A 26,921-nucleotide genomic window follows, 5' to 3' on the forward strand; every position below is an offset into this window, starting at 1 on the left:
CAAAGGTGTAGTTTGAAGACACTGGGCAATGTGGATTGAGTGTTTATTGGAGAATGGGACTTTTGTGGGATGTTTCTAAATCACAATATTATATGGTGTAATTCCAGTTTGTGTCAGATCCGGAATTACAACAGACTTTGACAATTTGACGGCTACCTAAATAAAAGAATTTTGTTTTAGAAGATGTATTTTGCACATTTCTTTTTTGAATGGGTTTCATCGCTTGGAAACCTGACAGACTGCAGGTTGCTGAAGAAGTCAGTAGCAGGGTTCATGATGATATTGAGGCATAAGGTTGTTGGTAAACAAAGCTTTGTGATCAACATATTGCCTAAATTAATCCAGCCAGTATTTTCTTTTGCTCTAGACTAAATCAATGATTCTCAACCACAGCCACTTTAAGCTATGTGGACTTTAACTCCCAGAATTGCTCTAGATTTACATCCCTCCTTTCTTTATGCTTAGTGGGTGGCAGCTTCTAACCAACTCTGGTTGTTCTTGAAAAGCTAAGCAGATATGGTTAGTCTTTGGAGGGAAGACCACTTGGTGATGTCAAACATGTACTGATACATCAGGACCAAAATCTCGGAGACAGCCAGTGTTTAGGATGAGCAGACCTGGCTTGCCAGTCTCCAGGGGACCACTGGATGACGGCAAAGAGGGGCAGAAAAATGCCAATTATTGGCATTTAGATCTGGCAGCTTAGAATAGCATTGCACTTTTAGATATTTTCAGATTTCCACTCCACTCATCACCCCATAAATCTTGCTTCTTTTACAAATATTCTGAGAGAGAGAACATAGAATGTTAGAGTTGGAAGGCACATTGGAGGTCATCTAGTCCAATCCCATGCAAGAACAGGAGACACTATACACAGGTGGGGAACTTTTATGACTTGTGGACTTCAACTCCCAGAATTCCCGAGCTAGCATGGCTCAGCTTGGCTGGCTCAGGAATTCTGGGAGTTGAAGTCCACAAGTCATAAAAGGGCCATAGTTCTCCACTCTTGCCTTATACCATTTCAGACAAATAGTTTTCCAGTCCCTTTTTGCAAACATCCGCTGATGGGACTCCCACAACTTCTGAAGGCATCAGACTTGATCTTCAGAAACGAGAAACTCACAATCCCACCCCCCAAAAAAGCTGCAGGGCTCTTCTACACATTTTCATAACTCTAGGAAGCGCGTTGCTTCTGAGGGGGGGGAGGGTTGAGGCCTAGGTTGCCGTGGTAACGCGGGCAACGGCTGTGACGTAGGCTGCGGGCGAGCGGTGGGATTTAGAGGGAGGAGCGCTTTGGCGGAAGCGGGCCTAGTTTCCGCTTCCGCCCGGGACTCGCTCTTTTCCGTTCGGTAAGGAGAGGCTGCTGGAGGCGCGTGGAGGGTGGTCGGGCCGGGCCTTGTGTCGGGGGGGACCCGCTTCTTTCTCGGCCCGCTTTATAAAGCGTCCTTGCGTGACTCTCGACCCGGGGACAGCAAGACAACCTGAACACGGGTCTGTCTTATTATCAACAGATACTTTTTAACTAGGTTAGATGAAGTCGAGCTCGATTTCTGGGGAGTTCGTGGACGCAACCATGTGGTTCCCCTGGCAACAGTAGGGGTGGCTGACCATTACTGCCTTCTGGGAAGCTTTAGCCACTCCCTCTTTTGCCCCCCCCCCCTCATTTTCTGGGGCTTCCTGGTGGTCTTCCTTCCAATTTTGGTTGGGCTCAGCCAGAGTTGTAGCTACCATTATATGGGTAGCATTTATATAGGTATAGAGACGAGGGATGCTTAAATTGTACATAAGAAGGTTGGGGTAAAGATATATCATGGGTATGTCTAGTTTAATGGGGGAAAAAGACTAGGAGAGACATGATAGCAGTCTTCCAATATCTCAGGGGTTGCCACAAAGAAGAGGGAGTCAAGCTATTCTCCAAAGCACCTGAGGGTAGAACACGAAGCAATGGGTGGAAACTAATCAAGGAGGGAAACAACTTAGAAATAAGAAATTTCCGGACAGTGAGAAGAATTATAGCAATCAGTTGTGGTTACCTGTAGTTGTGAATGCTCCAACACTGGAAGTTTTTAAGAAGATGTTGGATAACCATTTGTCCGAAGTGGTATGTAGGGGTTCCTGCCTAAGGAGGGGGTTGGACTAGAAGACCTCCAAGGTCCTTTCCAACTCCTTTGTAGTCTATATTAACAAGAAAGGAGAGCTGTAGTTTTAGGGTTATAAATAAATATGCAGAGATATAAGTATAATATAGAAGATAGAGCAAGAAATAAGAGCCCGTAAATCCATTCTCACAAAATAACACATAAGAGAATGGGCAATTTGTTAAGCAGATACCACCATGTTCATTGAGAGCTTACGCACTGGAAACAAATCCCTTGTGTGTCTAATCACGCTTGGCCAATAAAGAATTCTATTCTAAATATATGGGCATATATCTAGGGTTTCTATGGATGCATATGTAATGCCTAAAGTTTCTTGGCCGTGGCAAGTTCAAAATACCTGGACTTCAAATGACCACAGTTCCCCGACCAGCATACTGGGGAGGAATTGTGGGAGATGAAATCCACACAGGTTGCCAAGGTTGAGAAACGCTAGAGGAATATTTGTAGATCTAAATATGGATAAAAAGGCGCAAATGTAAATATTGTAGATAAGGAGGAATTACTACATAAATATAGAACTGGATGTGGGATGTATACAGTAATGTCAGAATCAAGTTCTTCTCTTTTATTGCTGTCAAATGCCACCCCCTACTGGGCAGGGGAAGGAAGTTTTTTTTTAAAGTCTTGATTCACTTGTCACTTCTCTACGTTCTCCAGGTAACTTCAGCTGCCACAATGCAGATTTTTGTGAAAACCCTCACCGGCAAAACCATCACCCTTGAGGTGGAGCCAAGTGACACAATTGAAAATGTCAAGGCCAAAATTCAGGACAAGGAAGGTGAGCATTGACTCCTAAGATTAAATACCAGCCTGATAGAACAGCTTGCGTGTCTCTAGGAAACCAATGGATCTCCTGTGCTAGAGACATTCCAGAGCTGCCATCTGGTGAACTGTGTTGTGGTGGGAGCTAATTGGGCTTCTGTATGCACTGAAGATCAAAGCAGAGCTTTGCCAACTGAAACAGAGCTGTACTTTCCAGATTTCTTTGACCCAAAAAATGGTTATTCATCCATGGCCACGTGTTTGGGGTTGTTTTCCCAAACATTGTCAGGGATACAACCTGTTGGAGAAGACTGGAAAGAGTCATGACTGCCAGTGCTTAAAAAAGATTGACTTCCACTTGGAGCTGTTCCTTCTGATCTGCACAGTCTCTGTTCTAGAAAGGATTAGACAGAAGCAATTATTTTCCTAGAATGTGACCTTTATAATAGACTAGGTGATAACCCGGCGTTGCCCGAGTATGTTTAAACGTCGAAGCGTTACTGTGGCAGGGAGCCATTGAGAGGGGCCTTTTGTCCCTCTACTCCGATGCCCATCATCCTTGCCCTCCCCCCTCTCATGCAGTCCTCTTAAACACCCCCCCCCCCCCCCAACTCTGTATTTATTTCCAGAGGGTAAGTCATCTGTGTACCAAGTTTGGTTGAAATTGCTTGAGGTGCTCCAGAGTTCCGCTGGAACATATATACATACATACAGCCTTTTGGTAGGTGGATGAATGGATGGATGGATGGAAAGAATACTATAGTATAGCATAGTATAGTTTAGTTTACTTAGTATAGTAATAGAAAAGTAATATAGTAATGTAATATAATATAAAATTATGTGTATTATATTATCATATAGTATATATATGATCCATAAGAAAGAAAACTTATTCGAAAAGAAAGCAGGAAGAAAACAATGCATTGAATTTTTTTAAAGTTCTACTTTAAATGAGAGGGAAAGACTCAAATAAGGATCCGGAAGGACGGAAAGAATAGGTGCCAAGACAAATATTTGGGCAAAAGAATGCTCTTTAATCCAGAGCTTCCATACATAAGGCCAGGCCCAGAATATCATCATCTTGACTTTAAAGTATTGCAGAAAACTTCTCAGCAAGGTCTTGGGATAAAGAACTTAAGAAGCAGACTCACTGATTCATATGTTTACATCCTTCTGTATACAGTGAGAAGCAAGATGGAATTTAGAATTGGAGACAGTTTGTTAATATAATAGCCAAGACTTTAGTCTGTAGAGATTATCTGTCATCCAGGTGATGGTTGTCCCAAAGGTGTTTTTTCAGGAGGCAACTGGACTTTCTGGGTTTTTTTCTTTGAAGATGTTTCGCTTCTCATCCAAGAAGCTTCTTTAGCTCTAACAGGATAGTGGGGAATGGAAGGATTTATATTCCTTGCAGACTGCTGGTCATTTGCATCCTTTTTAGAGGGTCATTGAAACACTTGAAGGTTTATCTCTGTCCTCAGGGACACAGCCAAGTCTTTTGTGTCCTCAAAATTTTGGCGTTCCTCCATCTTCACTATGAGTAGCTTTCAGATTCCTCCTGTCACATTGTGTGAGGATGTGGGAGCGTCATTTTTAAACATACGTTTTGCTAAAGTGTAAATATTCCCTTGAGAGGTACAGCATTGTTGAAACTAAGAGACTTCTGCTTGGTCATAAGCAAGCTATGCTTTCTCTTCCATTGCATGGAGAAAAATAATTCTAAGCTTGTCTTGCACAATTGTTAAGGTCTGTCCGTGGTCCAATGCAGCTTTACTTGAGAGAAGGACCTGTGTGAAACCTCTTGGTTTTCTCTAAAAAAAAAAAATCCTCCCCCATGTCTGCTTTCGATAATTGACTTCCATACAAAAATCTTTGTTTTGTCAGGTATTCCTCCTGATCAGCAGCGTCTGATCTTTGCGGGAAAGCAGCTGGAAGATGGACGCACACTCTCAGACTACAATATCCAGAAAGGTATGGCACTGATCACCCATCTCTTACTCTCCTCCTCTTCATATTTGTCAGAAACACACATACACATCAAGTGAATTCAAGACAGTTTCAGTGCCTCTTCCCTCTGAAAAGAGCCATTTGCAACTAGTAGAAAAGAAGGGGCTTTTGTTTTTAATTGAAATATTTTGAGGCGATTACAATCCTGATTGTTTCCAAAAAATGAATTTGCTAGTGTAACATCTGTAGCAAAACATATCTCTGATCATGTAGAGTCCAAGGTGCAGTCAGTTATTGAAACGGGCTGGATTTTCCACCGAGTTGACTAACATTAAAGAGCAATGTTGCTTACGGATGACAATTTTGAGTTAGATCACAGGCAGGATAAATGGATACCTCCCACTGACTTTGCTATGTTTTCTCCTGAGAATATTGAAATATTCCTGTTTTCCACATGGTACTCATTATCACCAACATAGTGCGAGGGTAACGGGAAAGACTGAAGGATGACCGAGAACATCCTGCTCTGGCAGGGAGCTTGGGTAGCAACTGCCATGTTTCTGTTTGTCCAACTGGCGGTGATTCACTGTCAGTCTCCCAAGATCACTGCCAGAAAAAATATCCTCTCTGGCCCCAGATACTTTGCAGAGCTTAATATGGAACATGGAACAATTGAAGGTCATTTTGTGTTCCATGCTCCTGGAGGTTCCAGTTTCTCAAGGAAATGTGATTTTAAAAAATACAGTATTTAAGTTTACACATCATAACGGCAGTTAGAATAATATATGCAGAAAACTGGAAGAACAATAACTTACCAACAGAGGAAAAAGTGATAAGGAAAGTTTTAGAGTGGACAGGCTCACAAAAGAAATAAAAGATAAGGAGGAAACAGAATATTACATGGTATGGAACGAGTGGTATAAATGGTTAGAGGATAGGCGTAAAGCTTAAGGAAAGACTAAATGAAGAAGACACGGGAATTAGAAATTAGCAATGTATATGTAGAGATGAAACATGTATAAATGGAAACGATACACAATGAAGGATTGGAATTTAAGGAATGTATATATTAGTATCATACGTATGGACAAAGAAATTGAAATAAAGGGGGAGAAATACATATATAATGGATGCGGAAATGTACACAAGGAAATTGTAAAAATCCATTATTTTTAAAAAACTGTTTAATAAAAAAAAATTTTTTAAAAAAAGAATGGCAGATCCCAACTCTCCCCTTTGCCAGAGCTTGTGCAAACTCTGATCCCTGCTGCTAATCTTGTTTCTGTCTTTCTCCCCACCAAAGAGTCCACCCTTCACTTGGTGCTGCGTCTCCGTGGAGGAATCATTGAGCCTTCGCTCCGCCAGCTGGCCCAGAAGTATAACTGCGACAAGATGATCTGCCGCAAGTATGTCCCACTGGGTGCGGGTGATTCCAGGAAGATGGGGGGTTGGGTGCAGGCTCTTAAGACTGAACTGTAGGACATTTGGCCGCACCAGTTTAGGGAATGTGATAATCCCACACATCTAGGGGCCTTGGGAAGTACTTGGCTCACGCTAGAGAACTTCAGTAACAACGGGGATGGGAAATATATTCTTACGTACAATCTTCCACTTACAACCCAATCTTACATTTTTTGCAGCGGTCATTAAGCAAAGCCATTCTACTCAATGGGTGTTCTTTGCTGGAAAATACATGACTTGGGGAGGTGCTGCGGCTGTCGTAACTTCAAAATCAGATATTGAGTACTTTTTGGGGAGGTTCAACATGACTTTGGCTGGTCGCAAGTCAAGGACTGCCTGCCTTTTTACAGCGTAATTGCAATAGCTGTGACTAAAAGACTGAAAGGCAGTTGTTTTATTGCATTTTGTTTCAGGTTCTGGACAACATCAAATAGTAAAATAATTCAATTTCAATCTTTATTACGGTCGCAGAGCAACACAAGTCAATAAAATAAACATCTTGTCAGGCTATGTTTTTCCTACCTATGTATCTTTGGATCTTGTAAACCCGTAATATTATACAATCCAAGCTTAATGTCTTGCTCTCTGATAGTGGGCAGAAGTTGCCCTCCGGAAGATTCTACTGGGGTGTGTGAACAATGAGGCGTCCTATTGTTTATTTCCAGCATTTGATTCTTGGTGGTAGATTGTAGGGGTTGCACCAAACATTTCAAATTCAAAATGCCCCCTTGTAGAACCTTTTCTTTAGAAAAGCTGGGAGTCCTATTGCAGCGTATAAATCTCTTCTTCTTCCTCCTCCTCCTCCTCACTTCCAGAAATGGTCTGAAGTTAAAATGGTGATGTTTCAAGTTTGAAATATAGACCTTTGGAGTTTGGGCAGTTCCAGGAGGATTGGTACAATGCTGGAATATTTCCAGCGAGGTCCAGATAAGCCATTTCAGAGTTTAATTCAAAAAAGAACTACTGGCAGGTTACTTTTAAACACAAACCTTACATTATGTAGTGTTTGTATTGTCATGCAGTAAATAGAGATGGTATAGGGACGCGGTGTGTCAGTGGCTAAAATGCTCAGCTTGTCGATCAGAAAGGTCGGCAGTTCAAATCCCTAGCGCCACGTAATGGAGTGAGCTCCTATTACTTGTCCCAGCTTCTGCCAACCTAGCAGTTCGAAAGCACGTAAAAAATGCAAGTAGAAAAATAGGGACCACTTTTGGTGGGAAGGTAACAGCGTTCTGTGCGCCTTCAGTGTTCAGTCATGCCGGCCATATGACCACGGAGACGTCTTTGGATAGCGCTGGCTCTTGGGCTTTGAAAGGGAGATGAGCACACACACCCCTAGAGTCAGAAGCAACTTGCACATATGTGCGAGGGGAACATTTACATTTAAGTTACTACTAACACAATTGTAAAGTGAATTTGGCTTTCCCCATTGACTTTGCTTTCATTGGTTCACCTGTGTCACATCAAGGCAGGAGCAGTTTCTGCAACCACAGTTCCTCCCCAGGTGCAAAACTGGAATGCTCAGGTGCTTCAGCTTGTGCCAGGGAGACCAGTAACAAGGCTTCTTCTTGTCCCTCTCCCTCTAGGTGCTATGCCCGCCTGCACCCCCGTGCTGTGAATTGTCGTAAGAAGAAATGTGGCCACACCAACAACCTGCGCCCAAAGAAGAAGGTCAAGTAAAGGGCATGGCAGGAACTGCCCCCATCCCTTCTCCTAGGACCTGGCTATGGTGTTCCACCAACACGATTCATCTTCACCTCCTCTCACCAGAGGCCATTTTTCCCTGTCACTTGGAATAAAACATTCAGTGCACCAAATCTGTGTCTCCCTCTTCGTTTTATGCCTGAATTTTAGCTATATACAATACAATACAATACAATAGTAGAGTTGGAAGGGACCTTGGAGGTCTTCTAGTCCAACCCCCTGCCTAGGCAGGAAACCCTATACCGTTTCAGACAAATAGCTATCCAACATCTTCTTAAAGACTTCCAGTGTTGGGGCATTCACAACTTCTGGAGGCAAGCTGTTCCACTGATTAATTGTTCTCACTGTCAGGAAATTCCTCCTCAGTTCTAAATTGCTTCTCTCCTTGATTAGTTTCCACCCATTGCTTCTTGTTCTACCCTCAGGTGCTTTGGAGAATAGTTTGACTCCCTCTTCTTTGTGGCAACCTCTGAGATATTGGAATAATGCTATCATGTCTCCCCTAGTCCTTCTTTCTCTTAAGCTAAACATACCCAGTTCCTGCAACCGTTCTTCATATGTTTTAGTCTCCAGTCCCCTAATCATCTTTGTTGCTCTTCTCTGCACTCTTTCTAGAGTCTCCACATCTTTTTTACATCGTGGCGACCAGAACTGAATGCAGTATTCCAAGTGTGGCCTTACCAAGGCATTATAAAGTGGTATTAACACTTCACGTGATCTTGATTCTATCCCTCTGTTGATGCAGCCTAGAACTGTGTTGGCTTTTTTGGCAGCTGCTGCACACTGCTGGCTCATATTTAATGTTTATATGTAATTATATGTTACCTGCAAGGCCTCCAGGTGGTAAAAAATAGGATACAGGGAGTCCTTTCCTTATGACCAGTTACTTAGCAACTGTTTAAGCTACAACATACCTCCCCGAAGCTACTTGTGACTCAGATTCAAAGTTACAGTGGCTCTCGCCTCCTTCACCGTCCCCGTCACATGATCACATTTTGGGCAGTTAGCAACTAGCCCTCATTGATAATCTCTGCAGCATTTGATGGTTGCAATTTAGAACATTATTTCCATCACACTGATAATGTTACCTAGTTTGGTAATGAAACCTCTGCAAGAAAACCACCAGAGAGAACTAAGCCCCACAGGAAACTGATACTCAAGCAGAATCGGGGGAGAGGGTGCAAGGTGAGGAGTGTGGGGTGCCTCACCGGGGTGGGGGAGCCCCTGGGAGCCCCAATACAGGTCTCAGGTGAGCGTTTCTTCCATTAAAGGCTGAAAATCCTTAGATTTTGGAAGGGAGATTTTCATTCAATGACAGATTCCGGTCCCAATTGCGATTGTAAGTCAAGGACTAGATAAAAATGCCAAAATACCCAAACATCTGGCTAGTTATACAAATAATAGCAGTAACAAAATAATTTAATAAAATGAAAATCGGGGTGCTTTTAGTCAATGGGCTGAGGAGCTCAAGTTCCAATTAGCCATATTTCAACTTTCGCTAGCCCTTTCCAGCCAGCCTCTTCAACAGCCAAGACAATGGTTTGTCATGAGTCCGCCTGGCCGGCAGGGGGCGCCACAAGATCCTGTTGCAAATATTGGCGCTCATACGGGTTACCCGGAAGGAAGAGCAGGTTGTCTTAAAAAGAAGGTAGACTTTTAAGGGCAGACGAGCCCATCACTTGTTTGCTTAATTCACTTTCAAGATCGTTTCTTCATTCCCAGGGAAGACAACTTAGTTCTGGGAGGAATTGAAGATTTAAAGTCGCGACATTGAAACAGCAGTTCAGGAAATAAATCATCTCCTTTTGAGCCCCCGTCTCATTTTTTTTTGAGCAAACATCCCTTTAAAAAGCCACGTGGGCATTCCAATAAGCTTCGCATCTCCGCACCGTTGGCCGCCGTTGTGGGCGTTAAGCAGTTAAGCGACCAACCTCGGCAGATGCTCAAAGAGTTCCTTAAGGAGAGAGAGAGAGAGAGAGAGAATTCAAAATATCCTTATCAGTCTTTTCGGCTTGCAAAATTGTTAGGTGGACTTCGCTGCAGAGCTGGGTTAAGTAAGTATCTCCGATTTTTAATATTTAGAGAATAACCACACGGTGACTCTGCAGAGATGTGAGTTACACGATTTCCAAGCTAGAACCAGAGCAATACATGCTTCTATCGTATTGCAAAGTTGGGTTATAGAATTATAAAAATAACAGAGTTGGAAGGGACCTTGGAGGTCTTCTAGTCCAACCCCCTGCCTAGGCAGGAGACCCTGATACCGTTTCTAACAAATGGCTATCCAATATCTTTTAAAGATTTCAGTGTTGGGGCATTCACAACTTCTGGAGGCAATTTCTGTTCCACTGATTAATTGTTCTGTCAGAAAGTTTCTCCTCAGTTCTAAGTTGCTTCTCTCCTTGATTAGTTTCCACCCATTGTTTCACCTCAGGTGCCTTGGAGAATAGTTGGACTCCCTCTTCTTTGTGGCAACCCCTGAGATATTGGAAGACTGCTATCATGTCTCCCCTAGTCCTTCTTTTCATTAAATTAGACATACCCAGTTTCTGCAACCGTTCTTCATATGTTTTAGCTTCCAGTCAACTAGATGACCTACAAGGTCCCTTCTGTTCTGTTCTGTTGTTCTGTTAATCTGTAATCTGTTAATAAGGATAAAGAAAAAAGAGATCCTCAGAGGAAACCCTGACTTTGTTTTTTGTTTTTTTGTTTTGAGTAGAAGCAGAGTAGGAGATAGATAAAATAAAATAAGAAATAAGGCTCCCTCTTCTTTGTAGCAACTCCTGAGATATTGGTAGACTGCTATCATGTCTCCACTAGTTCTTCTTTTCATTAAACTAGACATACCCAATTCCAGCAACCGTTCTTCATATGTTTTAGCCTCCAGTCTCCTAATCCTCTTTGTTGCTCTTCTCTGCACCCTTTCTAGGGTCTCTGCATTTTTTTTACATCGTGGCGACCAAAACTGGATGCAGTATTCCAAGTATGGCCTTACCAAGGCATTATAAAGTGGTATTAACACTTCACGTGATCTTGATTCTACCCCTCTGTTGATGCAGCCTAGAACTGTGTTGGCTTTTTTGCTGGTCTAACATATTCAAAGTGCAATAAGATGTGGAGACTCTAGAAAGAGTGCAGAGAAGAGCAACAAAGATGATTAGGGGACTGGAGACTAAAACATATGAAGAACGGTTGCAGGAACTGGGTAGGTCTAGTTTAATGAAAAGAAGGACTAGGGGAGATGTGATAGCAGTGTGCCAATATCTCAGGGGTTGCCACAAAGAAGAGGGAGTCAAACTATTCTCCAAGGCACCTGAGGGTAGAAGAAGAAGCAATGGGTGGAAACTAATCAAGGAGAGAAGCAACTTAGAACAGAGGAGAAATTTCCTGACAGTTAGAACAATTAATCAGTGGAACAGAAGTTGCCTCCAGAAGTTGTGAATGCCCTAACACTGGAAGTCTTTAAGAAGATGTTGGATAGCCATTTGTCTGGAACGTATAGGGTTTCCTGCCTAGGCAGGGGGTTGGACTAGAAGACCTCCAAGGTCCCTTCCAACTCTGCTATTGTATTGTATTCTAATGAATAAGATTGGCGTTACTAATGAGAAATTATGACATGAAAAAACTCCTGGAGACTAGAGAAAGAGTGGGCATTGCATAATTTAGGCCTTCCCTTCCATTTATTAGAGCATATGCTTAGGTGAAAATACTCACTGCACATCAGCCGTATGATCCAGATCTAAATGTGGTTTTAAAGAAAGTTTTTAAAAGACTGTTCGATCTTGTCCACTGAACGGGGAGAAGGATTGGCATAAAAATTGCAGGCATTCGTATATACCCTGTTTCCCCCAAAATAAGACCTCCCTAGATAATAAGCCCAATCGGGCTTTTGAGCAGATGCACTAAAATAAGCCCTCCTCTGAAAATAAGCCTTCCCCAAAAATATTGCAACACAGCAGCAACTATGAGGTGACCACGCTCGCGCCTCCTGACCTCAAAAATAATATCCCTGAAAATAAGGCCAAGCGCTTACTTTGGGGTAAAAAAATAAATAAGACTGACTTATTTTCGGGGAAACACAGAACATTTTATCTTGGCCACTTTCAGAGCTTCCTAATCCTGTGAAATAGGGTTCACCCAAACTAGGGTAGTGCTATTTATATGAAACCGCACACAATGTGTTAAAAAAGACACTTCCACATATAGTCAGATTCTCATGTTTTTGGAAGGGATGCCGAGGGTGGGGTGGATGGTTTGTAGCCAGGTTTATGTCTCCTAAAAAAAAAACTTTGATCGATTTGATTTGATTGCAGAGTTTTCCCCTTTTTTAAAAAATCATTTAATGGGGTGTTTCCTAATTGACAAAGCAGGAAAGTAGACCCCAGCTATTCCATGCTTCTAGCCACAATACGGCAACTTTTAGACATGTGGCCTTCAACTCCCAGAATTCTGCAGGATGGTCAGCCAGATGGGGAATTCTGGGAGTTGAAGTTCACGTGTCTTAAAATTGCCAAGTTTGAGAAACACCACTCTATACTTATTTGTGACTCTGGTTTAACTAGAGTGGTTTGATCCTTTTGCTTCAATGGTGAACAAATGTGGGTTGTTTCAGCAGCGGCTCGAAGGGAGGGGATTAAGGGACTGGAGATTAAAACATACGATGAACGGTTGCAGGAACTGGGCATGGCTTGTCTAGTGAAGAGACGGACCAGGGGAGACATCATAGCAGTGTTCCAATATTTGAGGAGCTGCTACAGAGAGGAGGGGGTCAAGCTATTTTCCAAAGCACCTGAAGGCCAGACAAGGAGTAATGGATGGAAACTGAATAAAGAGAGATTAAAGCTAGAAATAAGGAGAAATTTTCTGACAGTGAGAACAATCAAACCATGGAACAGAAACAAAATAAATAAGTAAATAAAACAAGAAAACAGGTGGAGGAGAAAAACAGGAAACAATTGGAAAAGAGGGAGAAGGCAGCAGCGCTCGGCTAACCTGCCAATGCCCACATGGGGGCGCAGGAGGACTAGAAGTGAAACCTTGGGGAAGTTGAGAAAGGGGAGTGGAGAAATTCTGCAGGGAAGAATTTTTGTGGGGGGTGGGGGTGTTCCCATCTAAAGATGTTAGGGACTACATGCCCCATCATTCACAGCCAATATAATCGTCCCTCCCCCCCCCCCAAATACTCTGAAGAATTTAGACCTGGATACAGGTGGTCCTCGACTTAACGACCAAAACTCAGCCCCGCGAGACATTGGTGAAGTGAGCTTGGCCCCATTTTACAACCTTTCTTGCCGCAGTTGTTAAGTGAATCACCCCACTTGTGAAAATAGTAACGCGGTTGTTAAGTGAATGCAGCTCACCCATTTGACCTCCCTTGTTGGAAGTTCGCAAAAGGTGATGACCTGACCCCAGGACACTTCAACCATCATAAATATGAATCAGTTGCCGAGCGTCTGAATTTTGATCATCTGGACGGCCTCCTGCAGCACTTAGCTGGCCAAAATGGGGTGCAAGAGGCTGTGCAGCCACCCCGGTCCCCGTTTTGCCCAGCAGACTGCAGGACGCCATCCAGGCCGAAAACGGGGCACGTTTCACTGCCCGTTTTGGCTGCCAGAAGCACCTTGGTACAGTCCTTTGCTATTTCCAGACCAGCCATATTGGCCAGATTTAAGCATCTATGGGCCTAATGCAGGGTGCAGGCCTTGGGTTTGACACTCTTGGCCTAGGTGGTACCTTGCTCAATAGTAGTAACTGTGAGGGGGATCTTGCAGTCCTAGTGGATAACCTGTTAAATATGAACCAGCCGTGTGCAGCAGCTTCCAAAAAAGCCAACACAGTACTGTTCTGTGCTGTTCATTCCATTCCATTCTATATTTCTATCTTTATTTCTATCTCTACTCATATCCCTACTCCTACCCCTACCCTTATCCCTACTCCTACCCCTACCCTTATCCCTATCCCTTCCTCTACCCTTATCCCTATCCCTACCTCTACCCTTATCCCTACCCCTACCTCTACCCTTATCCCTTATCCCTGTCCTTATCCCTGCCCCTATCCTGCAACCGGTCATAAGTAGAGAACCAGCTGTATTGTAACTGCCCAGAGTAGCCTCAATAGTGAGACGGACGGCATATAAAGTTAATCAATCAGTCAATCAATCAGAATATTTATGGACAATGAAGACGAGCAATGCAGCAGCTGGCCGGGGTGGCGGGGGGTGGGGGTGGGGGCATGGCCGGCTTGGGGGCCCCTGCAAGCCTACAAGATTGCTGCAGTTTGGCCCCCGTGCCGCCGTACAGTCTGTTGAGGGGAAGGGCGCTTTCTCCTCCCCCTCAAGTGCCAAGTTAAAAGATGCAGCTGTTGTGTACTGTATATACACATGTGTGTGTGTGTGTGTGTGTGCGCAAGAGAGTGAGAGAGTGAATGAGGAGGGTGTGCATTTGGAGAGGGAGTGTGCAAAGAGAAGCCGAAACTCGTCAGCGTCACTTGTGTCATTCAAGACCCCCAAACGTTGGCTCCAATTGGGAGGCCCCGGCTTGGCACAACACCGTTGTGTTGTCAGGATTTGCCGTTAAGGACAAAGGGTTGAATGGACGTTGCGTATGAAGGGCGAGAAATTGGATTTTGGCAAAGGAGGACTTTAGGCGAAGCAGCCAAGCCAGACACGGTTTGTCCAAGCACACTTTTGAGGTGGGGGGGGGGGGGGGAATTGCAGGATTGCCAACTTTAAAGGGTCCATTCCCCCCCCCCTCCGATCAATGTCACACTCATTAGTCATGTGTCATCCCCCCCCCCTTTGATGCAGGGTGGACACACACCAAAGCGCCTTTTTCTAATTGCAAACTGTTGTTTTGATCAAAGCAGCTTCAGGGATTTGGAAGGAGAGGCAAATCTGGCAGGCTGAAAAAAAATGCTGCTTTTCATTTCCCGAAAATGGAAAAATGGAAAGAAAAGCACGTACAAATTCTCTTGTTGAGGGTTCAAAGCCCACCAGTGGTTGCACGCAAGGTGATTTATAGTCAGTGCTTAACTCCTCTCCTTTATTCCCACTCTTTGGGCAGTTTAAGGTAGATTGCCCTGAGACATGGGGGCTCTATTTCCTACCTTGAATAAAGCTCTTGAAACCTCTTTTTTTTTCCTCCCTAAAAGTTGGCTAGTTCCTCCTTCCTTTTCTTTTTTTTAAGGGCCAATTAAATAGACATTTATTTTATTTATTATTAAAACTTGCTTGCCGCCCACCTCGCTTCAGGAAATGACTCTTTTATCAAGTGCAGGTAATCTTCAAAATTTCTGTTGCTAAGGGAAACATTTGTTAAGTGAATTTTCTCCCCCATTTGACGACCTTTCTTGGCCACAGCTGTTAAGTGAGTCACTGCAGTTGTTAAGTTAGTAACAGGATCATTAGGCGAATCTTTGTTTGTCAAAAGACTGGATCATGCGGCTGCAGGACCCTGCAACCGTCATAAATATGAATCAGTTGCCAAGTGTCTGAATTTTGATCACATGACCATGGGGATGCTGCAAAAGTTGTAAGTGTGAAAAACCGTCATAAGTCGCTTTTTTCAGGGCCGTTGAAAGTTTGAACGGTCATTCTTTATGCTATTTATGTTGTTTGTATTTGTCACCATAGGTTGCACCAGTGAGCTAAAACCAATTTCGTTGTATTTATTTTGTGCAATGACAATAAAGGCTATACTATAGATAAATGAATAATTGTAAATTGAGGACTACCTGTATGAGCAAACAGATAAGAATAAACTCTGAGGGATTGGTGCTAATTTAGGGTGATATTCGCCCCACTTTGCTCCCCTCGAAGAAGTTGTTCTGGTAACCGCAACATTGGACAAAAGGCATTATAGGTAGTCCTCAACTTATAATAGTTAATTTAGTGACCATTCAAAGTTATAACGGCACTTAAAATGTTGACTTATGACTGTTTTCTACACTTATGCCCATTGCAGCATCCCCATGGTGACATAATTTTGTTTGGATATTGACTCACATTTATGACGGTTGTAGTGTCCTGGAATCACGTGATCCCCTTTTGTGACCTTCTGACAATCAAAATCAATGGGGAAGTCAGATTCACTTAACAACCGGGTTGCTAATTTAACATTTGCAGTGATTTACTTAACAAATGTGGCAAGAAAAGTCGTAAAACGGAGCAAAACCCACTGAACGGATTTCTCACTTAGCAACATACATTTTGGGCTCAATTGTGGTCGTACGTCGAGGACTACCTGTATGTCGTTTATTTCTCCTGACGAGGAATCTCCCCTTTTCCGCTGCAGGATGGATGTGCAAAGTTTGGTGCGCCGTTTTTACGCCCTGCAGATGGAGCGGGTGGAAGCTTACCACCTCTTGGAGGAGTAAGTATTTGAATACGTTGGTTTTTTTCTCTAAAACCTTTGCCAGCCCTCTCCCCTTTTTGCATTTTGATGGGGGGGGAGGCGCTTTGGTCATTTCAAATACAGGTGCCGTATTTTTCAGAGAATAAGACGCGCCTTTTTCCCTCAAAAAAGAGGCTGAAAATCTGGGTGCGTCTTATACACTAAATACAGCATTTTTTTGCCTCCTGAAACCCCGTCCCCTTCACCAAAACGGCCGTGCATATGGGGGCTGGGGAGGGCAGAAATGAGCCAAAAATGGGCCGTTTTTTGCTCAATTTTGCCCCCCCCCCCCCAGCCCCGAGGAGCACTCTAGAAGCCTCCTAAAGGTTATGCATGCCCTTTTTTTGGACAAAAAGCGAGCCATTTTTTGCTTGTTTCCCCCCGCTCTCCCCCAGGAGCACTCTACAAGCCTCCTAAAGGCAATTCATGCCCTTTTTTTGAACAAAACAGGCCTATTTTCGTGAAAAACGGGCTGTTTATGGGAGGTCTGCAGAGTACAAAAACTGGCTAAGATGTCAATCAGAAAGGTCGGTAGTTTGGCGGTTCGAATCCCTAGCGCCACATAACGGAGTGAGCTCCCGTTACTTGTCCCAACGTAGCAGTTCGAAAGCAAGTAAAAAATGCAAGTAGAAATAATAGGAACCACCTTTGGTGGGAAGGTTACAGCATTCCGTGCGCCTTCGGTGTTTAGTCATACCGGCCACATGACCACGGAGACCTCTGGACAGCGTGGCTCTTCGGCTTTGAAACGGAGATGTGCACCGCCCTCTAGAGTCAGGAATGACTAGCACGCTTCTGCGAGGGGAACCTTTACCTTTACATATGCTTAATAGGAAGCCTGTAAGGCTTCCTTTTGCAGGAATAGGTAGTCCTCGACTTACAACTATTCACTTAGTGACTGTTCAAAGTGACAATGGCTCAGGGAAAAAGTGACTTATGACTGGTTCTCATACTTATGACCATTGCAGCATCCCCACGGTCACGTGATCAAAATTTGGTCTTTGAAACAGTTATTCATACCAATAAAGGAGAATATTTGTAACTCTGGGTTGACATGAGGGATGCGTGGTGCTCTCTGAGCTTGCTTGTTTTCGTGCAGACGTTTCATGACCCAACTAGGTAACATCAACAGTGCCAGTCAGTCCTTGGAACTATCAGTTCGGCGAACAGATTAAAATTAACATCCGGTTCGCCCGAACCGGTCCGAAGTGGCTGAATCCCACCCCCGAGTAGAGGGTCTCCTGTTTGAGCAGGGGGTTGGACTAGAAGACCTCTGAGTTCCCTTCCAATCCCAGGATTCTATTTTCCAAACAAAAAGAGTTTAAAAAGCCTGAGCTTTTTTTTTGCAAAACGCCTGGTCTTACCAATTGCTTTGCAGGCATAAAACGGGCTGGGAAGCTAGTGGGCTAGTCTCTTCCTCTTTCCCCCCCCCCCACTACACCCCTTTTATTTGCACACCACTCGATTCAAGGGGGGCCCTGCAGGAAGCCTCCTCTCGACCTCCCCCCTTTTCACTCTGCCCCCCCCAGCTCCCGGTGCCTGATGGAAACCAGATGAGCAAGGGGGCAACACCCACCCAGCACCTGTGATCTATTTGCAGAGGGAAAACTCCTTGTGGGCTGTTTGTGGGGAGCCTGGTGTGCAAATAATTTACTCCTGCGGATGGGGAATCCGATCCCCGACACAGCAAACCTCCCACACGCAGGCTTTCGGGTGTCCCAGGAGATGGGGTGATACACCTCTCTAGGTAAGGATGTCTGTCTCCGGGAGGGCCGCCCTTGACAAATCAATGAAGCCTTCCCGAAAACCCAGCAGGGGCAAAAATAACCCTGCTGTCTTGATGCATGGGCCTTAAGGGGCACTTGCCCCACGAACATAGGAGCCCCATACTAATCGGTGTATGTTAACCCTTCCATGTACCTTGTATCATACAAATAAATATATGAATATATAAAGAGGATTAGGGGACTGGAGGCTGAAACATATGAAGAACGGTTGCAGGAACTGGGTATGTCTAGTTTAATGAAAAGAAGGACTAGGGAAGACATGATTGCAGTCTTCCAATATCTCAGGAGCTGCCACAAAGAAGAGGGAGTCAAACTATTTTCCAAAGCACCTGAGGACAGGACAAGAAGCAATGGGTGGAAACTAATCAAGGAGAGAAGCAACTTAGAACTGAGGAGAAATTTCCTGACTGATAGAACAATTAACCAGTGGAACAGAAGTTGCCCCCAGAGGTTGTGAATGCCCCAACACTGGAAGTCTTTAGGAAGATGTTGGATAGCCATTTGTCTGAAACGGTATAGGGTTTCCTGCCTAGGCAGGGGGTTGGACTAGAAGACCTCCAAGGTCCCTTCCAACTCTGTCATTGTATTCTATTCTAAATACAGCAACTGTATGGCTTACCGAATATTATTGTGTTTTTCAAGCCTCACGTTATCGTTCAAATGTTAATCATGTTGATTAGTTGTTGTGGCACTGTGATGTGGGGGAGACTTTCACAGTAGAAATGGACATGTTTTGCTTCCAAAAATCTTGGTTGTTTGGAAAATGGATCATTTTCCACCCCCAATTTCAGTTGGGATGCTGTAAGGGGGTGCGGTGGGGGCCTTGTGGCTCACAGGTTCAAGTGGCTGACTTTAAAATTCAATTTTTTCCCCCATCGGCTTCCCTTGGATTTTTGCATGTGGCCCTCTGTTCTCCGTACCTGTAGGAAAATCTCTTTCTCGCTTCTCTACTAAAATATCCCCCTCCCCAAAACAGGGGTCACCAGGCCTACCTGCGAAGCGGCCCCGATTACGACTTCCTCCGCTATCGCCAGCTGGTGCATGAGATCACGCTGGCGTTCAACGGCATTTCCCAGGAGATCTTGCAGATCAAGGAGAATCTGGAGGGGTCCCACGGCCGGAGTGACCTCGCGGATCACCTGGGACGGATTCAGGAGAAGGAAAAGGAGAAACTCGAACTGGTGAGCAGCCCTTCCTTGCCACATGAGCCCATCCTGAAGGGCTCGGCGAATTTTAAGACCCGTTTTCTTGATCCCGTTTGTCGTAACAGAACACATGGTGAGGAATCTCGGAGAAATCCCTACTTTAGAGATCTAGTCTTCATAAGGTAGGGTTTGCCAATTAGGTGGAGATTTATTCTTACCTTGATTTCAACCCGGATGGCTCTGCTCAAGCGGGACATTATATGATTCGTAATGCAACATGTTCATTGAAATATTTTAATTTTATTTTAGATTTTTTTTAAATCCCCCTTTTATTATTTTTAGAAATAACTCAAAGTGGCCAACATCCTTAATACTCCTTCCTCCTCTTATTTTCCCCACAACAACCCTGTGAGGTAGGTTGGGCTGAAAGAGAGAGGGAGAGAGAGAGCGAGATAGGACATGGCCCAAAGTCTCCAAGCCAGTTTTCATGTCTAAGGTGCAACTAGAATTTCCAGTCTCCGAATTGTGGGACTAGAACTCCCAGTCTTCTAGTGATTGGGCCAAAGTCACTCAGGCAGCATTTGTCTCCGTGGGATTAGAACTCAGCTTTTCCTGATTTCTAGTCCAGTGCCATAACCACTAGACCAAACTGGCTGAAATACATACTACAACACTATACTATGTTGCTTGTACAACATTACATACAATACAACAGCAGAGTTGGGAGGGACCTTGGAGGTCTTCTAGTCCAACCCCCTGCCTAGGCAGGAAACCCTATACCATTCCAGACAAACGGGTATCCAACATCTTCTTCAAGACTTCCAGTGTTGGGGCATTCACAACTTCTGGAGGCAACTTCTGTTCCACTGATTAATTGTTCTCACTGTCAGGAAATTTCTCCTCACTTCTAAGTTGCTTCTCTCCTTGATTAGTTTCCACCCATTGCTTCTTGTTCTACCCTCAGGTGCCTTGGAGAACAGTTTGACTCCCTCTTCTTTGGGGCAGCCCCTGAGATTTTGGAACACTGCTATCATGTCTCCCCTAGTCCTTCTTTCTCTTAAGCTAGACATACCCAGTTCCTGCAACCGATCTTCATATGTTTCAGCCTCCAGTCCCCTAATCATCTTTGTTGCTCTTCTCTGCACTCTTTCTAGTGTCTCCACATCTTTTTTACATTGTGGTGACCAAAATGTAGAAAAGATGTGGAGATCTAACCATGTTGTTTGTACCTTTACAATTTATATTGTTTGATTTGTTCCTAGTACGATTTTATTGCCTATTAGTAACCTACGACTATCACTAAGTGTGGTATCTTATGATTCGTGACGAATGTATTTTATTTTTCTTTATGTACACTGAGAGCATATGCACCAAAGACAAATTCCTTATGTGTCCAGCCATACTTAGCCAATAAATTATTCTATTCTATTCTATTCTATTCTATTCTGATAGTATAATACCGGCTATATAATACAACACATATAGCAGATTCACAGGAGATGGGTGTGATATAAACTTAATAAATAAATAATGTAGTTGCTGTTGCTACACTGAGCTAAAAATTTTTAACAGGATCACACCTGGTTAGGTCCAGGATGGGAGACCACTAGGAGTTCCTGAAGCAACAGATATGGGGCTTACTGCTGGAATGGTAAGAAGGTATCATCCCCCATCTCCCCCATCTGTCCCTCTTGTAGGTGTGGTTTTAGTGCAGTTTTCAAATAATATTTTAATGTTGGCTTGTTTTCATCTTTTCACCATTCCCCCCCCCCCTTTTATAATTTGTAAGCCGCCCAGAATCGCACTGTAGGGGAGATGGGCAACATAGAAATGTAATGAATATAATAAATAAAATGGCAAACGGATCTTATAACAATGCCAAAAAAACTACGTGGGTCTTTGCGACAAATTCACCTTAGGTTTTGCTCCACTTAGTAGAAACCTCACCTTTATGCCTTTCTTTTTAGTGGGTTTTTGTTGTTGTTGTTATTGGTCTGCAAATTTTGGGTGTTTCCTGGCGTTGATATACACTCACCAACCAGCCTTCGAACCCAGAGGAAAAGATTTAAATTTCCTCAGTATTTTTTTAGGGGCAGGATTTCCATTTTTTTTTGCATGTGGGGGGCATCTTCCAAATCTTGCACCATTATCCAGAGGAGGGTTTCATATAATTTTACCACCGGTTTGCCGCGCACCGAAACTGTGAGCACGCTTGCACATGTGCATGATATTCTGCGCATGCACTTTGCTCGCATGTGTGGCTTGCACACCTGCATGTGGCTTAGAAACCCATGGCTAAATAGGACGGCATAGAGCCAGGGCATTTGCACAAAACCAATCCGAACTGGCTGAATACCATCACTGCCATTGTCTCTCTGTTCCCCCTAAAGAGCGCTTGGTTCCTCCTGCCCCCCATTTTATGCTCTGTTAGGAAGGTCCAGCCAGAAGCCGGTTGATGGCAACAGTGATGCTGAAGAAAAGAAGAACTGAGCATTACAGCGGATCTGTTCAGTTCTAGATTAATATTTTAACCTCAAGATGATATCCTCCAGATGTGGGGGATTTCAGCTCCCCCAGTTCACAGCCAGGCACACCTGGAGGACATCAGTTTGGGGAAATTGACTGTAGTCAGCTGTCTTCACGCACACGGAGCTTAGCCAGATTAAAGAGACTCGGTTTCTCTACTTAGACAACACTTGGCTTTGCGGTTTTACTCCTTGGTGTGATGTCCAAACCCAGTTTATTTGATTGCAGCTAGTCCTTGATTTAGGACCATTTGTTAGTGACTTGTGTACAAGGTTACACCAACGCTGAAAAAAATGAATTGCAAACAGCACACACACTTATGACCCTTGTAGCATGTAAATTCAAGCAGCTAGTCCTGGACTGATGACCAATGTCTGTAGTGTTAGTGACTGTACAAATTTACACCAACGCTGAAAAAAAAAAAAGGATTACAAACAGTCCTCACACTTATGACCATTGTAGCATTTAAAGTCAAGCGCTTGTCAACCAGCATGCACATATGATAGTTACAGGGGATCACATGGTCACCGTTGGCGACCTTCCTAATTGCTTCCAACAAGCAAAGTCAATGGAGAAAGTAGATCCGCTTAATGACTGTATGATTTACTTAACAGCCATGATGCTTCGCTTAACCGTCATGGAAAAAATGGTGGTGAAATTGGATGTGACTCCCTTAACAGGTGCTTTGCTTAATGTTGATAATTGTGGTCCCAATTGTGGTCATGTCAAGGACTACTTGTAGGTTATCGTTCAGGATATTGCATAAAAGCAGAGTATGCATTCATTCAACAAGCTGGTTTAGCATCTTCCATGAATGCATCTGATGCTGGAGGAAGATGGGGGATAATCAACTTTGTATCTTTGTCCCTGTTTCTCGGGGAGGGTCTCACATCCACCTTTTCCTCCCCAGACAGCACAACTGCAGCTTGCTAAACAAAACGTCCAGGACCAGCCCGGAGTAGAAGCCCACAAGCAGGAAGTGCAAGAATTGAAGCACAAGTGAGTCACTGAAGCTCCCGTTGCAAATACAGGTTTATTGAGGTTTACTCTTTCAACTCTATAAAGCAGGGGGGTCAAACTTGTGTCGTCGTGAAGTCGTCGCGTGATGTATTGTGACTTTGCCCTTCTTCGCTAAACCAGGTGTGGGCGCGGCCAGTGCGCAATGCATCCGGCCTGTGGGCCAAGAGTTTGCCATAAAGTTTTAGCTACCTTGCCTAATACAGTGGTCCCCAACCTTTCGGAATTCAGGGACCACTAAATTCATAATTTTAAATCCTGCGGACCGCTAATATGATCTGCCTAATGACAGGCTGGGTGGGCGTGTCTAGGCGGTCATGTGACAGGCTGGGTGGGTGTGGCCAACTTGATGGCATGAGGCCCTCCGGCTCTTTACCACCAGCAGCACTTCCCTCCAGCTTTCGCCCAAAGCCCCAAGCAGACCCCAAGTCGGAATTTCTGCCCCCCTCCGACCCACACAAAAAGACCCCGAAGGGGGAGACTCCCTGCAGCAACACAAACGTTCATTGCACATATCCCACTCAGGGGCCGTAGTTTGAGACCCCCTGATTTAGTGCAATATAAAAAATGCAAATTATTTTTCCGCCGACCACCAAAATTTTCTCGCGGACCTCCAGTTGGTGACCGCTGGCCTAATAGACCACTACTTGTTACAGTAAGTTGTCTGTTGTGGTGTTGTATGTTTGTAAAGGAAGGGTCTACAACTCAGTTTGGACTTAAGACTGGATTGCCATTTAAATGGTGTGTTCAAGGGCCAAGCTCCCGGATGGGACAAGGCCAGAGTTTTCTGGCGGGGGGAATGAAGAAAATGTAATATGACTTTGACGTCATTGTTTTAACAGTTCACACAGACATGGTTGTGGCAATTCCTTGGGTTTTTTTTTTAAATTGGCTTTCGCTTTCTCTCATGGAATTTGGGATAGATGACTTCTTCCACTCTTACTTTGCAGATCTCCAGTTTGAGGGGCAGGGGTGGGGCAACAGGAAGTGGTCGGAAAAGTCAAGATGGCAGCCATAAGGTGGCGGTGAAAACCGGACTTGTTTTTTGTTTTTTTTAGATGCATGGCAAATACACTGTCCGTAAATAACAGGCACACTTTTTGTTACGCTATTTGGATCTGTCATAAGGACATGCCAGTTGCCAAGCGCCTGAATTTTGGTCACGTGACCATGGAGATGCTGCAACGGTTGTGTGGAAAAACAGTCATGTCAACTGTTTTCAGAGCTGTTGTAACTTTGTATGGTCACTAAGATAACCTTTCTTGTTCTTTTTTACTGTGAGTGCACTAGTCCACATTAAAAATGAAATTCTGTTGCCTGCACTCAAAAGAAAGTATATATCTACTCATACACATACATAACACACATATACACATGCTATATACATACATACATACATACATGTGTCTGTCTGTTTGTCTGTCTGTCTGCCTACCTACCCACCTACCTATCATCTATCTATCTATCCATCCATCCATCATCTATCTATCTATCTATCTATCTATCTATCTATCATCTATCTATCTATCATCTATCTACATACACATATATACCTACGTATACACACACACACACACACACACACACACACACACACAGGCCTACTTACCTCTAAGGCAAAAATAAATCAAGCTTGGCTCATTATCAATCAGCTGCCTTGAGCTTTCCTTGAATAGGGTAAGCCGGTTGTGTGAACACAATGCCTGCATTGTGGTGCATGGAGGAAGCGCTGTATTAGATGCAGTTTGGCTTTAGGGAGAATTGGTAAACCGAGCAACGGTTCCAAAATGCACAATCTGATTTGCGATACGGTCCGTGCTCCTTTTGCATTAAGGCCATTTTCATGCCCTTCCCACCCCAGTCCCCAAGCCCTCCCCCACCCACCCCTCTCACCTTTCCCCACGCAGAGTAACCGTTCATGCCTCTTGCTCCCGCTTCCATACTTGGGAGAAAGCAAACCAATTCCCATCGTTGGTTCTTTCAAAGCATCCGAGCTGAATTTCCCACAATGCTTAGCGGCACACGGCATCGTGGGAAACCCATCTCTTATGGGAACGCCAGAGTCACGATTTTGCCCCCAAAACGGGTCCTGTCCTTTCGCAAATCAGGGCAGGGGTAAACCCAAGCCAATTTGAAGCAACGATGTGGGACTATCCCCCCCCCCTTTTTTTTTTGGGTCTCAAAAAGGCCTCGGCAAGGGTCTTCAAAGGCCATATTCTACCGCCCATCCTCCGCCGAGCCCCCATTTTTGCAGATTGTTCCATGTTGGCTCTTTGAAGCCTAACCTTCCCCTCTGCACCCCCCACGCCCCCCTCCCCCCAGCCAGCCCATCCCGGCCCTTGGGGTTGCCCCTCTCGTAGGCTTTCATAAACAAGGCCAGGCTGCGAGGGGCGCGGGTGAGCGCGGCTAATCGGCTCCATCTGGCGCTTTATTTATCGTTTCCATCCGGCTCACGCAGGCTAATTCAAACCATCGAAGCAATCAGCGAAATTCTTCAGGATTTCAAGTACGATTCGGAAGAAAGCAGTTGACAGGCCGTCCCGTGGGAGAAGGATGAAGAAAGGCTGGGGATGGAGAAGCGGGGGGGGGGGGGGAGAGCCAGGGACGTAAGAGCTCCCCACCCACCCCCGGGCTAAGGTTGGTCCTCGCTCGCCTGCAGCTCGCCCACCCCAGCTTCCTTCTTTCATCGTGCCAGGCCGATGCCCACAGGCGAGATGCCGCAGGAGGCGCACTGCTCGGGGGGTGGCTTGGCCACCTGCCCGAGAGAGCCGATTCTCTGGAAGGTTTCTTGGCACTTGGTCTCGACTGCCTTTATGGGACAAGATGTGGGGAATAGCTTGTTTATGTTCTGAAATAAAGTGGTTTTTTTTCTTTCAATCCCTTCAATTAAAGAAAAGACTCTCTTTTTTTTTACTTCTCTCTCTCTCTCAAAAAAAAAGTCAGCATGGCATCCCCAGGGTCTATTATGGCAAACCTCATCTTTCATCCTGCTACTTTTCACCCTGGATTGAAATCAGACTCTCTCTTACAAGGGATTAAGAAAATTGCGTTTGGAGGAGGGAAGGAAGCACTGGGGGCATTTTACACATTTAGCATTTATTTGGATGCTCACCCTGCCTGACAAGGGTATTCCTATTGGGGGAGGAAGGGGGGGCTCCCCAATTCTGGATTGTAATCCTAAACTGTCATGGCTAGTCCCAGATACAATACAATACAATAGTAGAGTTGGAAGGGACCTTGGAGGTCTTCTAGTCCAACCCCCTGCCTAGGCAGGAAACCCGATACCATTCCAGACAAATGGCTATCCAACATCTTCTTAAAGACTTCCAGTGTTGGGGCATTCACAACTTCTGGAGGCAACTTCTGTTCCACTGATCAATTGTTCTGACTGTCAGGAAATTTCTCCTCAGTTCTCAGTTGCTTCTCTCCTTGATTAGTTTCCACCCATTGCTTCTTGTTCTACCCTCAGGTGCCTTGGAGAATAGTTTGACTCCCTCTTCTTTGTGGCAACCCCTGAGATATTGGAAGACTGCTATCATGTCTCCCCTAGTCCTTCTTTCTCTTAAGCTAAACATACCCAGTTCCTGCAACCGTTCTTCATGTGTTTTAGCCTCCAGTCCCCTAATCCTCTTTGTTGCTCTTCTCTGCGCTGTTTCTAGAGTCTCCCAGCACAGGGCTTTCTACATTACTGACTTATAGTCCTCAATTTATGACCACAATTGAGCCCAGACTTTCTGCTGCTAAGGGAGACATTTCTTGTGAGTTCCCCCCCCCCCATTTTACGGCCTGCCTTGCCCCAGTTGTTAAGTGAATCACTGCAGTTTATAAATTAGTAACTTGGTCGTTCAGTGTTGATTTCGCTTGTCAAAAAGGTCGCAAAAGGGGATCACGTGACCCCGGGACACTGCAACGGTCGTAAGTATGAGCCAGTTGCCAAGCATCTGAATTTGTTTCACATGAGCATGGGGATGCTGCAAAGGTCGTAAGTGTGAAAAATGGTCATAAGTCCCTTTTTTCAGTGCC

The 26,921-nt window shown here is 44.5% G+C and overlaps 3 protein-coding genes across 6 annotated transcripts in view; all 3 read left to right on the forward strand.

Annotated features, from left to right (window-relative positions):
* The window catches only part of FSTL3 (follistatin like 3), a 170,762-nt gene that overhangs the window by 51,849 nt on the left and 91,992 nt on the right, over window positions 1-26,921 (forward strand). The window lies entirely within an intron of this gene.
* Window positions 1,307-8,146, forward strand: UBA52 (ubiquitin A-52 residue ribosomal protein fusion product 1). 4 transcript variants are annotated; one of them, XM_081960588.1, is made up of 5 exons: window positions 1,307-1,349; window positions 2,817-2,937; window positions 4,806-4,892; window positions 6,172-6,274; window positions 7,916-8,146. In XM_081960588.1, the coding sequence occupies exons 2-5, from the start codon at window positions 2,835-2,837 to the stop codon at window positions 8,007-8,009; spliced, it is 387 nt and encodes a 128-aa protein (XP_081816714.1). In that variant the 5' UTR covers window positions 1,307-1,349; window positions 2,817-2,834; the 3' UTR covers window positions 8,010-8,146. The 4 variants fall into 4 exon arrangements, with proteins under 4 accessions (XP_081816714.1, XP_081816715.1, XP_081816712.1 ...); XM_081960589.1 differs by lacking the exon at window positions 1,307-1,349 and adding an exon at window positions 1,354-1,369; XM_081960586.1 differs by lacking the exon at window positions 1,307-1,349 and adding an exon at window positions 1,356-1,526.
* REX1BD (required for excision 1-B domain containing) lies at window positions 9,683-25,794 on the forward strand. The gene is made up of 5 exons (XM_081966460.1): window positions 9,683-10,087; window positions 16,325-16,402; window positions 19,187-19,391; window positions 22,792-22,880; window positions 25,357-25,794. Exons 2-5 carry the CDS (start codon window positions 16,326-16,328, stop codon window positions 25,427-25,429), a joined length of 444 nt encoding a protein of 147 aa, XP_081822586.1. The 5' UTR covers window positions 9,683-10,087; window position 16,325; the 3' UTR covers window positions 25,430-25,794.

The sequence above is a fragment of the Natrix helvetica genome (genome assembly GCF_964273705.1).
Source record: "Natrix helvetica genome assembly, chromosome: 1".
NCBI lineage: Eukaryota > Metazoa > Chordata > Lepidosauria > Squamata > Natricidae > Natrix > Natrix helvetica.